This window comes from Puccinia triticina, chromosome 4A (assembly GCF_026914185.1).
Source record: "Puccinia triticina chromosome 4A, complete sequence".
NCBI lineage: Eukaryota > Fungi > Basidiomycota > Pucciniomycetes > Pucciniales > Pucciniaceae > Puccinia > Puccinia triticina.
Window position 1 is genome coordinate 5190049 of NC_070561.1, and position 13314 is coordinate 5203362.

General features: G+C 46.4%; 2 protein-coding genes across 2 annotated transcripts; both read right to left on the bottom strand.

Annotated features, from left to right (window-relative positions):
• Positions 1-245: 245 nt before the first annotated feature.
• PtA15_4A594 (uncharacterized protein) lies at positions 246-2177 on the bottom strand (the record flags this gene model as incomplete). The annotated part of the gene is made up of 1 exon (XM_053168494.1): positions 246-2177. The coding sequence occupies one exon, from the start codon at positions 2175-2177 to the stop codon at positions 246-248; it is 1932 nt and encodes a 643-aa protein (XP_053019698.1).
• Positions 2178-11196: 9019 nt separating this feature from the next.
• Positions 11197-11692, bottom strand: PtA15_4A595 (uncharacterized protein; the record flags this gene model as incomplete). The annotated part of the gene is made up of 2 exons (XM_053168495.1): positions 11197-11363; positions 11443-11692. The coding sequence occupies 2 exons, from the start codon at positions 11690-11692 to the stop codon at positions 11197-11199; spliced, it is 417 nt and encodes a 138-aa protein (XP_053019699.1).
• Between the last annotated feature and the right edge of the window lie 1622 nt (positions 11693-13314).

The window sequence follows — 13314 nt, forward strand, 5'->3', positions numbered from 1 at the left end:
CCGTCTCCGTCTCCAGTGACTGCAAACATTCTTACGCCGTAGCGTGTCCCACCCCATGCTTATCCTTGTTTTTGTTCTGATGCGTATAAGTATGTATGTATATTATAAATTTTACAATGGTGAAAACAACAGCTTACAAGACCCAAGATCTTAAGTTTCGCAGAAAAAAAAACGGAGTTGAGGACTGGTATCTATATATAAACAAATCGTTCAGGACGTCTATCTTTATCTTTCGACCGACTCCACTAGGGCAAGAGATGGACGCCCAATGCGAGGGAGATTTTGGCGAATTGGATGAGGTTCAGTTGCTCTTTGATCGCCGAGAGTTCGTTGGAGATCTCGCGGTTGAAGAGGGCGAATTTCTCGAACTTGAGTGCAGAAGGCGGAGGCTGTTGGTCGTTGGAAGCGGCGAGAGTGGAGGGGCGAGGGGCAGAAGACGCCGAGAGGCGGGCACAGTCGTCCTGCAGCGTGGCCACTCTAGTGCGCGATTCGGCGGCCTCGAAGCGGGCCGAATCGAGGGCGTTTTCGAGCTCGATGTTGGTCTCTTTGAGGTCGTCGAGCTCGGCCTCCAACCTGCGGATCTCGTCGACGAGCGCCGCTTCGCGCTCGGCGTCTGCGAGCGTCTTCTTTCCCCCCGGGTCCTGGGGGTCCGAGAGCGCGGCGAGTTGGGTCTGCAGGTCGCGTTCGCGTTGGTGGGATTGTTCGAGCGAGGCGGAGAGCATTGCGAGCTGCGATTCGTGTGCAACTAGTTGGCCCATTTGGGTCGTTGAGGTGCTGGTGGACAGCCGGGACCTTGAGAGAGGAGTCGCGGGGGGGAGGAAGCCGAAGGAGGGCCGCTTCTTGACCCTGGTCACCGTCTTGGGCATGTGGGAGTCCATATTGTTGTCGTTGTTCTGCGCTTCGTTTTCCTGGACGATGTTGAGGAAGTTCGCGCGGGCAGAGGCGAGGGCGATCGCGGCGTTCTGGACGGCGGGCTTGAGCGGGGTGAGCTTGCTCATGGAGATGTCGGCGACCATAGCCTCCGTCGAGTCCGGGTCCGTCAACAGCCCCTCCTCCCCGTCTGCCCCGTCCTCCCAATGCAGTCCGCCCAGGGAAGACATGGTCGAGTAGCGTAACATGTCCGTCACTGACGAGCGCGCCCGACTCAGTCTGTCCCGTTGCACGTTTTGCTTGCTCAGCGAGGCCGCCAGGGCGGAGATGTTGGGCGAGTTGCCGATGAAAGAGCCCGCGGGGGAGACGAGCGAGGTGTTGGAGGCACTGCTCGGACGGCGTTGCGGGGTGACCCCGAGCATGTTGTTCTTGCTGCTGGAGTGGCTGTCGCTCAGCAGAGCGTCCTGTTGGAACGCTTGTGCGAGCTGCATCACCCGCGACGGCCGCCGCTTGATCTGGGGGATCCCGCTGGGGTCCGGCGGCGAGACGCCGAGCGAGGAGGTGGAGCGGTCGAGGATCTGCTTCGAGCGTGCTCGGGTCATCGGCCGGCGGGGCGTTTGGTCCTCAACGATCGACGGGAACGCGATGCTGGTCTGTTTCTGGGTGGCCCGGGGGATAGGCGGAGGCACAGGGAGCTTGGAGCTGAGCGGATTGGCCGCGGCGCTGGTCAGTTGTCCGGGCGCTTGGGACGGCTTCTTTCGCGGGGTCGTGTCCGGATCGATGTGCCCACTGGAGGAGCTCGGTTTGGATCCTGCTGGAGGGATCGAAGATCCGGGCGTGCGCGCAAGACTGGAGGAGGATGACAAAGGAGGGGCTGGGGTAGAGGCAGTCTGAGCCTGCAGGGTCAAGACTTTCTTCGCTCGTAATCTCTTGGTGCCCGCATTGGAGATCCCGGGCGTTGGGGCTGTGGGGGTGGGTGCGGCTCTAGGCAGACGACTCTTGCCATCACGCTTGACGGTCAGAAGGGGCGTTTGGGCGGGGGAGTTGAGGCCGGAGACGAGGTTGATGGTCGGATTGCCGCCCCGACGCATCAAGGTGGCTGGCGTGCGTGGCTCGGCGGGTAGGTTCTTGGTTTGGGCTGGCAGCCTTGAGCGTGATGGTTTGAGCTGTGAGAGGGATGCGTTGGTTTTCAGCAGGATGGATCGTGAGGGGTCATGAGGAGTGGCGGCTGGGGTTTGGGTGGGCCTCCGTCCGAGTGTCTGTGCATTCGAGCGAGAAGTGTTGAGGGTGGTGGTTGATCGGCTCATCTTGTCTGAGAATCTACTGTCCAGCTGCGCTATCCCACAGAGTTTACGACCAGCAAGCGCAAAGCGTGAGGCGTACGAGAGTTGTATGTCCTGGATTGGGGAGAATATGGTTAGTGAACACTGGGCATGGATGAGGAAGATAGGGAAGTGCATACTTTACTGGCGAGTCAGACCATCGTCTTTCTTGGATGTTCGGTGGATTTGTGCTGCTGGTGATCACCCTTGATGACCTCGGTTGGCAGTGGGACTGATTATGTCATCATCCCCCGCACACAGCGCGCAGAGCACAAAACCAAAAACAAAACTACCCAAAACAAACACCGTCAGTTTAAGCCCATACTCCTCTCGATCACCAGAAAAAACTGGTCATCAAGGGGAGTGACTACACACTGCAAAGAACGGGTCATCAAGGGGAGTGCTCCTCTCGACAACCGAAACGGAACCGGTCATCGAGGGGAGTGTTTACTCCTCCCGATGACCGGAACGGACTCGGTCATCGGAGGAATCTCCGCTTGATAACCGCCCGGTGCCGGCCACCAGCATGGCGTCTTGCCGCCGGAGCTTCCGCCCCTCGAGCTTTGTTTTCGAGGGGCTGTGCACCCGACCAGTTGACGTTTGGCAGGTTAAAAATACCCGGGGGAGCCCGAGCGTCATTCAGCTCAGAGTATTATTATTTTTTGCCCTGAGTCGTGTCTCAAACAAAGGTTCCAAAAATTCCGAGAAATCAATGGAGGGGGTAGAAAAATACCCTCTGCTGGCTGAAGGCAAAAAGAAAAAAAAATTCAAGTTTTTTGTACTGCAGTGCGCGACGAGTTTTTTGCAGTGCGCAAAGTGCATCTGTTTTTTTTTATGAATTTGACTATTTCTTTGTGAATTGAGATTTTTCTGATAGAACAATCCAATGTAAAAATCTGTAAACAAAACTATGGAAAATGATCCGGAAGTTTGATGAATTTCAATTGTGCCGTGCTAATAAAGATTTAAAGAGAACCTTCTATATGCAGCTCCCTTCCTTGTAAAGTTTGGTCTGGATAAAACATATTCTCAAAATCCTTGGGATGATTGACTTGATACCAACTTGCCAGAACAAATGCAGCAGTATATACGACTTGAGGAAAATGGTTTTCTGTGGAGGTGGAGTAGTAGTGAATCAATGACAACTGAACAGCCCCAAACACCATATTTCCAGCACGCATCTGTCCCACCAGAGTCAAATATTTGGTATCACTTGGGATTTGTCCAAACACAGGGTAGCCTTCCTTCGGGTTGGTCATTTCTTGACCAATCCAATTTATCACATTGATTCTTCTCCTTATCTCCTCATCAAGATTCAATTCCAACTGCTTCAAAATTTTCGCATGAAGAACCTCAACCACCCGAACTAACTGTTTATAAGTCTTCAGAAATGGGCGAGTGCTGTACGGGAATTCGTGTGGATTTGGAGGAGCTTTCAAAACTTGCATACGATCTAGAGTTTCACTGTTCTTTTCCAAAAGCAAAATGATTGGCAAAAATTTATGCTTTAATTTAACTGTGCCTTGGTGTCTCTTTCGTTTTTTTGATATGAATTGGCTCTCAAAAACTTGAACGGTTTCTTTGAATATATTGTAGCTGACTTTGTCTGCAGGCCTTGATCCACCTTGATTAATGATCATTCTTTCTAGTGTCGTGTCACCAGCTGATAGATCAAAAATATAGTCATATCTTGGTTGGAAATACGGGTCCATAAGGGTTTCAATGTATGCATCTGTTTTCTGGGTTGCTTCGACCTGGTTTATCAATGCTGATCGATCATCTATGTGTGGTTAGAACGCGACCAAGGGTTTCCAAAGGGAACAAGCAAGAGATTTCAGGATGTGCAGGAAAATATATCAGTCCATCAGGAATACCACATGTTTTCTTTCTTTGAGAATATTACTTACTTTCCTGGAATCCGCAGTAAGATCTTATCAAAAAAGATGCCAAACTCTCAACTTGAATCGGGTCCTCTGGATTGTCCGAGAAATATATTGCCAGAATTCCCTGTATTTCTCCCCACTGGTGTTTTGAAAAGTCTTCATGGAAAGATTTCCTTGTCTTACCCCAGAGCGGAACACCGCTACTAGGGTAGAAGATTTCCTGATTCAGCTGGTCGATTATTTGTCTTACATCCATTTCGTGCTCAGCTGGCGTCTTATTCTGTCCTGAGCGGGAGATATATATCTGCAAAATCAACTTTCTATAAAGTGATTTCATAGTTTTGGGGCGCTGAGGTTGTTTTCCGGTTTTGTCGGCAATTTTTATGGCAGTGGGCCCGTTTGTATCTTCCTTGAGCTTGCAAAGAATAGGGAATGGTGGATGTAGCCTTTTCCATTCTATTTTCCAATGAGGGCCTTTCATGTAGTTCATTTCAAGCTTCTCCCCCACTGCCTGGACATACTCGTCTATGATTGGTTTTGCGATTTCATTACCCATTCGAAGAGAACCAGTGGGTGGACTAGATGGTAGCGCGAGACGAATGTGATTTCTTTCTAATTCATTCAAAGTTTGGCTCACATGAGGTTTCTTATTGTTCGTGGAAGTCGGCATTTCTGCCACAGTTTGAGCATTCAATATATTATGCCACATAAATATTTCGTTCTGAGTTGGGATAAGGCCTTCATTCATTTCGCTCCTGCCGCTTGAGCTGGGACCGTTTCGAACTAGAGACTTTCCATGAGCAAGGGGTATACTTATTGCTTGATTAAAGAGGGTCGGTTGCTTACCTGACTGAAATTTGCCACCATGATCATGCAACGAGCCTGACTTGAATATTGAATAAGATGGCGTTTCTTGGGGTGGATGTCCGTGACTATATTTTATGCGCTTTCGCGGGGGTAGTTCGTCGACAGTCGCAAAGGTCTGAGATGATTGATGAGTCTCCTGCCCGGTTAGTGTTGGCTTCCACATGGAATGCCCGGTGTAGATTGGAATCTCCGCTGTCATCCTTGACTCATTGGGCTCAAAAGCCCAGTTGGAAAGAGGCCCGGCATTCAGAAAGAGTCCAGTGTTTGGATTGTTTGGTTCAGCGGAAGGCCCTAGCACCCATCGATTGTCTTCGAAGTCACGAAGATAGGTCGAAATCGAAAATGGTGCCCCCAAAGTGAGTAACAAAGGAAAAAATTTCAGAGAGATCATACCGTAGAGAGACCGAATTTTTGGGCAACAAAGGCTGATGCCGTGACACATGCAAACAACCATTTGCTCACAAACCCCTTGACTTTTTTTTTGCAAGTGCAGTTCATTCTGCACTTATAAACCCCTTTGACATGGAACCACCTCCGTCTGCTGTACGGCTTCTCCTACTTGATACTGTGGGCTAATGGATTTCCTGTTTCAGGAGAAGGAAATGGATAAGAACCGACCTGGATATGTTGCATGTCATGATGTAGGGAGACATTTAAGACCGCGTTCCAGAGATCGCACCTGATCGCGCACCATTTCTTAGGATCCGTGTTGTCCTCCGCTATAGCCCGAACTTATACAGTCCCTCTCTTGCCTGGGGCTTCGTACACCTTATCAAAGAAAATACACAGTAAAGTTCCGAGCGCGCTCACCCACAGCGCTGTGGTTTTACCATATTTTCTCCAAATGAAAGGTTTCAAAACCTTCGAGTCAAGAAAAAAACAATCTGGAAGACTTGTAAAACACGTAAAGAAGCGGACAATGTAGGAAAAGTTTGTCTGGTGGATGAGACCATGTGAGTCGTGAGGGATGGAGCCAAATGAGGAGAGAAGTATTTGGTTCTCTAACGGAAAAATTCCCATAACCACTAAAGGCCACAAGAACAAAAAACCAACTACCACCAGTGGACATTGGGTCGCAGGGTCACTCGGCTGCGGCTCACTGCTGCGGAGAAGACGCCGTCTCCTCCGCCAGAGGCTTGGTCGAGCATGTTCATCATTTTAGACAAGTGAGATAAGTGATCCAACTTATGAGGAGCACACGAGCAAGACACACAACAACCAACCTGAGACACAAGATGCGTGGATCAGTTGAGGAGAAATGCCGAGTTGAATGAATCATATTTCAAGCACACCTTTTAGATGAGTGAGATAAGTGATCCGACTTATGAGGAGCACACGAGCAAGACACACAACAACCAACCTAAGAGAAAACAATGGTGAGAACCTGGTGATGATAGGAGATGGTGAAAGAACAATACCTGAGACACGAGATGCGTGGATCAGTTGAGGAGAAATGCCAAGTTGAATGAATGTAGAAAAAGAGAACCGGTACAATGTGCCCGCGGGCTCTTGACTACATACAACTACACCACGGGTTGCGGTCGATTGGGTGCCAACGTAATGAATTGCGTCGGCCCGACCCCCCCGACCCCCACCCAAAAATTTGGGTGGCGGACCTAATGTTTCATAGCGGGATGTATCGGGGTTTTTTGTTGGCGGATCTTCTGACGGCGGGCCTACAGCATGCCGGCTGTCGGCTGATCTTCCGACGGCGGGCCCACGGAAGGACAGCTGTCGGTGTATCTTCCGGCAGTGGGCCCACGGAAGGGCAGCTGTTGGCGTATCTTCCGACAGCGGCCGCACAAAACAGTGGGTGTTGGCTGGTCATCGAGCTTGCCCATCAAAAAGTTCACTCATTGGGACTCAGACGTCAGCCACGACCCTCGGCCAGGCCGTAACGTCACCACTAACCACTACGGCACAAAGCATTGCTCCTTACTTCCCTGTTTGTCGTATATACACAGCAAAACATGTATTCCTGTAAAGTTTGGAGGCTTTTCTTCTTGACATGTTTGTTTGTTTTACTTTTTTTTTTTGTAAAATTTTGAACTGTGTAGCCTCTTTCTTACAGCGAAAGAGGCGCATCCAGGTGACTTGATTAAAAAAAAAAAAGAAAAAGAAGCCCAACCAATTGTTTAGCTAACCCGGACGGCGAGCCGATCATGACTGAGGATCGACACAGGTCCAACCAGCTGGCGGTGTTGGCTTGCTCAATGAGACAAGCCTTCGTCCGCTGCGGAGTCCTGTTGGACTTGGATTTGACAGGTGATCAAGCTGACGGAGCCAATCAGGCATGTCCAACCTGATGACACCGTCGGTCTGCTCGCCAGGGCTGGATGGGGTTGGCTGGGCAATCCATGACCCCTGATTGACCCACGTGTCATGCCGACACAATGTGTTGGCGGTGTTGGCTTGACATGCGGGTCGGATGGGTCAGACCCACGTAGTTCTGACCCATTGCCGGTGTCGAACCGTCTCCGTCGTGAAAAGCAGGGAGAAGAGGTCATGCCAGACCTGTTCCTGACCCCGCAGCCGAGCCCACGCGCTGATTCAAAATTTATTGAGCGGTGGTGTTGGTCTTTGACTACTGCGGCAAAGCTACTTGAAACCTATGGTATTCAAAATTGCATAAGATTTTTTTACATAAAATCATAAACTGCAATTTTAGCTGGGAGATGTCACTTTAAGTTTTATGCACGCTGACATCTCCCAGCTAAAATTGGCTTCATGATTTTATGTAAACAGTGACATATGCAATTTTGAATACCATAACTATAACAAGATGACTAACAGGAAAACCGCGGATAGTTCAATACATCATCAATTACCATCATACTTCACCACACCTCTGTGTCCCTCAAGCCCAAGTCTCAACAGACATGTGGACAAGTGTGAGCCCTGGGTGAGACTGGAGTGCATTCCTTGTTGGTACCCTGAGGTTGGGTATTCAATTTCCTTCTCCCAAGCAGTATCCACTGGATATTGGGATTTGGGTGCATGTATGTAACCACTTCGCTGCAAAACACGTAGCAAGCGGCGAGCGTATATAGCACTTTTTGAGATCACTTTGCTGCGCTGTAAATTGGCGGATAAGGTCGCTGCGCTAGGCACTTTTTCATCTCACAGGAGAAAAACCTTGAATTTTAGTGCGCAAAATAAACAGCCAAGCAGCAGAAACTGAAAAACACTGATTTTCAGTGGCAGTGTAAAGGTTGAAAAGCGCCAATGTGCCTACAACGGCGGGGCAAAACCCGCTGACAACATTGTTTAATTATTCTGTGTTAGCCATACTGCAAGATGAGGTTGAACGGGGAAATTGTTTATAGCAATGCCAGGATGTAAAAACAATCAAGTTAAACGCAAGTGGTCCAGTTGACGCAACATTGAAAAAAGCTTATGTGTGTTTGGGTGGAGCTAGAACAGCAGTTCCACAGCAGTAAACTACATTTCAACTGCTAAAAGTTGCTTGACTTCTTTCAGTGATACATAAATAGTACTCCATTTGTTTCTTTATAGATTTCCCTGCAATAATCTAGACTTTTGGGGTCTAAAAACAACATCTGCAGGGGTCACAGATTGCACAGGAAGTCTTCCAGTAAATTCAAGGTTATTTGAGCATGTTTCTCTTCACACAGCCCCTGTAAAATTCTTCTACATTAAAATGTTCATGTACTTTGAGGGATACAGCTTGATAGCTTTTGAAATTTGTCTGGATGAGGTTTGTTTTTCAATTTAAATTTAAGTAGCAAAAAAAAGAATTTATAGAAAAATTTTTTTCTGAAAAAATAAGATATCTTCTGAGAGTGACTAGCAGCAAGGCAAGGTATTTTTTATGTTACAAATAATGATAAAGTGGCAGATTTTAAGCTGCTATTGTTACAGTTAATTGCAACAGTGGTCTGATATGTTATTGCAACATTGCTCTTATTTTTCAAGCAGCCTGTTATTGTAATGTAACGGGGAGCTTTGGATAAAGCGGGTAGTTATGTTGCACAAATAACATGGTTAACACAAAATAACATAAATAATCTGTGTTGCTAGCAGTATTTAATTCTCAGAGCTTGTGAAAAGATTAAATTATCATATGTTCCTTTTGTGATCTTATATTTGAAGGGCTGGATCCCTTCACTGCAACATGGGGGAAATTTCAGAGAGAAAACAAGCTGCGGGACAGGGCCAGAAGCCTGCGTGAGTTCAAAGGCCAAACAAATGGGACTTGTATTTCAATCTGCCTCAGAGAGAATGAAGCCAGTTCTCTCTGAGAGGAAAGACAAAGGAAATATAATATAGCAAAGAGGAGAAGAGCTTTCCTGGCTCATAGAGAATGAAGTCAGCTCTCTGCTGAGCCAGGGAAAGAAAGAAGCTTTACTATTTACATATCTGAGTATGAAATGACTTGTTTCAACTAGTGAAATCTTGTGAAACCCAAAGTAGGAGGAGAGTTTACACCTATTCAAATATTTCAGTGATGCAGATGACATAAGTGTTTTCTTTTTTTTGAATTTTTGGTTCTTTCAAAGATGCATGATTTGATCATTGAAACAAATGAATTCATGGAGTTCTTTATTGAGTTGAAAGCTTCCTAGAGAAAATTTAATTTTGTTTTTTCTCTTTTTTTCAGAAAATTGTGAGTTTCTACATAAAATAGGTTGCTTATCAAAAATCAGTAAGCTAATTCAATCAAAAGCTCTGTATATAAAAACTTTGAAATGGATCTTGAAGGTTTATGAATCTCAATTGTGAACCCAGCTGCTTAAAATTTGATGTGGATGAAACATATCATGAAACTCCTTTGGATGATTGAATTGGTACCAACTTGTCAGAACAAATGCAGCAGTATGTGCAACATTTGGAAAAGGATTTGTGGGTGAAGTAGAGTAGTAATGAATCAACAACAATTGAACCACCCCAAAAAGCGGACTTCCAGCAAGCATGTGTCCCACCAGAGTTGAATAATCAGTATTCTTTGGGACTTTTCCAAACAAAGGGTAGCCTTCCTCTGGGTTTCTTAACTCTTTGCCAATCCAATTTATCACATCAGTTCTCCTCTTTTGCTGCTCATTTCTTGGTAATTTCAAAGGCTCCAGAATCTTCACGTGGAGCATCTCAACCACCTTAAATAAATTTTTATAAGCCACCAGAAATGGTCGAATTTGGTATGGGCAGTTATTTTCATTTGGAGGAGGTTGCAAAATTTGCAAATATTCTAAAGTTTCACTTTCCTTTTCCAAAAGCAAAATAATTGGTAAGTATTTATGCTTTAGTTTCACATTTGCTTGGTGTCTCTTTTGTTCTTTTGATCTGAATGCGACCTCAAAAGCTAAAACAGTATCTTGAAAGATTGTGTAGCTGAGGTCATCTACCATCCATTTTTTTCCATCTTGATTGATTATTCTTTCCACTAGTGCATCACCGGATGATAGGTTCAAAACATATTTATATCTTTGCTGGAAATAAGGCTCCACAAGAGCTTGAAAAAATGCATCTGTTTGCTGAGTTGTTTTGGGCTGGCTTCTCAATGCTGATGGATCATATGTGAAAACAAGAAACAGTTTCCAAATGAAACAAGCAAGAGATCACGTGATTTATAGGGAAATGAATCAGTTCATCAGAAATCCCACACTGTTTCTTTCTTAAATAAAATCACCTACTTTCATGAGATCCGCCATAAGATTTTATCAAGAAAGATGCCAAACTTGCAAGTTGAATCTGGTCATCTGGATTGTGGGAGAAATACCTCGCCAAAAATCCCTGTGTCTCTGCCCACTGATGTTTTGAAAATTCTTCTTGCCAAACTATGGTTGTATGTCCCCAGAGTGGAACAGCCTCAGGTTTACCAGGGTAGAAGATTTCTTGGTCCAGCTGGTTGAGTATTCCTCTTACATCCACTTCCTGCTCACCTGTAATCTGGAACTGTTCTGAGTGGGAAAGATATATCTGCAAGATCAACTTTTTATACAGTGATTTCATCATTTTTAAGTCCTGAGTTTTCTTTCCGGTTTTGTCAGCAATTCGTATGGCAGTGAACCCATTTTCTTCCTTCCTGGTCCTACAAAGAATTGGTAATGTTGGATGTAAATTTTTCCATTCTGTTTTCCAGTGGCGGCCTCTCAAATAATCCATCGGAAGCTTCATCTCCACTGCCTTGATGTATTCGTCTATGATTGGTTTTGCAATTTCATCCCCCATTTGAAGAGGACTAGTGGTTAGACTGGATGGTATTGTCAACCCAATATGATTTCTTTCTACTTTATTCAAAGGTTGGCTGATATGAGGTTTGTTGTTAGCCAGTAGTTCTGCCATAGTTTGGTCATTTTGAGGGGGGTGACCTGTCGTGCTGATTCCCAATTCATCAAGCAGCATGAATATTTCGTCTTGAGTTGGGATGTGGCCTTCATCAACTTCACCCTCACCGCTTGAGCTAGGGCCATTAGGAACTAGAGGATTTCCGTGAGCAAGGGTTATGCTTCTTGCTCGCTTAAAGAGGATAGGTTGCTTACCTGACTGAAAGTTGCCATCATATTTACGATCATGCAACGAGCCTGACTTCAATTTTGAATCAGATGCCATTTCTTGGGGCGAAGACGGATGCCCTTGACTATGTTTTACGCGCTTTCGAGAGCCTACCTCTTCATCGATCCTCCGAATCCGAGGATCAACTTGAAAATCAGGCCGGAATAGTTCGTCAATAGTGGCAGAGGCTTGGGACGAGTCGCGAATATCCTGTCCTGTTAGCGTTGACTGTAACATGGAATGCCCAGGGCAGATTGTAAACCCCGCTGTCATCCTTGACTCGTTGGGCTCCGAAGCCCAGTTGAATAGGGGACCGTCATGCCAGCTGGAAACAAGTTCAGTGTTTAGATTGTTTGGCTCAGCGGAAGGCCCTCGCACCCACCGATGGTCTTCAAAGTCGCGAAGGTAGGCCGAAATTGCACTTCGTGCCCGTAAAGTGAGGAACAAAGGATACAATCGCAGAGAGATCATGTCGTAGAGAAAAAAACGGCTGAGACCGTGACACAAGCAAACCACCAATTTATTTCTTCAAGACGAAGCCGCTTCTGTCCGCTGAGATAAGCTTATCCTACAAGAAACTGAATGAATTTCCTGTTTCAAGAACTACAAGAAGGAAATGGATGACAATCAATGACAATCGACCTACGTTACACGTATGGAGACATTTGAGGCAAACTTTAAGAGATCGCACACCATTGGTTGGCATCCATCCTGCCCACTTGATCCTTCCCCAAACTCAGCCAAGTCGCTCTTTTGCCTGCCTGCAGCTTTACCAAAGGTATGTATGAGAGCAACTCCACCGTGGGCGCCAAACTGGTTGCTATCCCAGGTTTAGTGGATGACTTCCTGTTGCCTAAATGGCTAGATTTAGCGGGAGCCGCTAAACCTTGTTTGCTAACTCAATCTTGGTCAATTTTCACCAGAGTAAGGTTTAACCTTGCCTTCTAGATATAGCTTTTTGGCCCCCGGGAAATCATCCAGTGCCCCGCCGCAAGTCATTTGGGTTGCCATTGACCTCGGGCTGAAGCTGGGGGAGGAGTGGATACTCCTGTAGGCTGTAGCCTCAATCCCGCCCGCAACACCTCACCCTCCCATGGCAACAATGGTTAGTTGCAATATGTTACAGTATTTGGCATATTTTGAATTGTAACTTGTCAGCCTTAGGCCTTAATTATGAACAATAATTGGGACTTAACCAGTGCTAAGTATAAAACAGCTGCACACCCAGACAATTTTTGCCCAGCTGTAATGAAATAATGGCCAACTGAACTAAAGTATCCAGTGCTAGGGGGCCACCAGATGCCAGGACAGCCGCTACCATCAAGAAACACATCTGGGATGCTTCGGATGGGTCGGCATGGCGGCTTCTGCAAGGTTAGGCATGCTAGTAGCCTTGCCCCGGCTGCATTGCACCAACCGCAGAGAGCGACTTGGGCCCAATCACCCTAATTTGGTGTGGATCCTGATGGTGGCAATTCACCATTTTTGGTGGTGCAAATCTTTGGACCTGTTTCATCTCAGCATTCTTTCACCCAAAAACGCTGCCCTTGGGTTATTTTGAAGCCCTCCATCTGACCTTCAATCCTACATATTTTTATTTTCATCATCCATCACATCACAAAGATACGGGGGATTAAAAACCCCCTGTTGGCCAACTGTGAGCCTGAGTCTCTATAGTGACAGCAGGACACAAGAAAGAAGAGGGGAATATTTGGATTTCTTTGGATAAAGAAGATACAAATATGAGAGAGAGAGAGAGAGAAAGAGAGAGAGATAGAGAGAAAGAGAGAGAGAGAGAAAGAGAGAGAGAGAGAAAGAAACTGAGCAGATTCAAGATTAAGCAGATTTTCAAGATTATT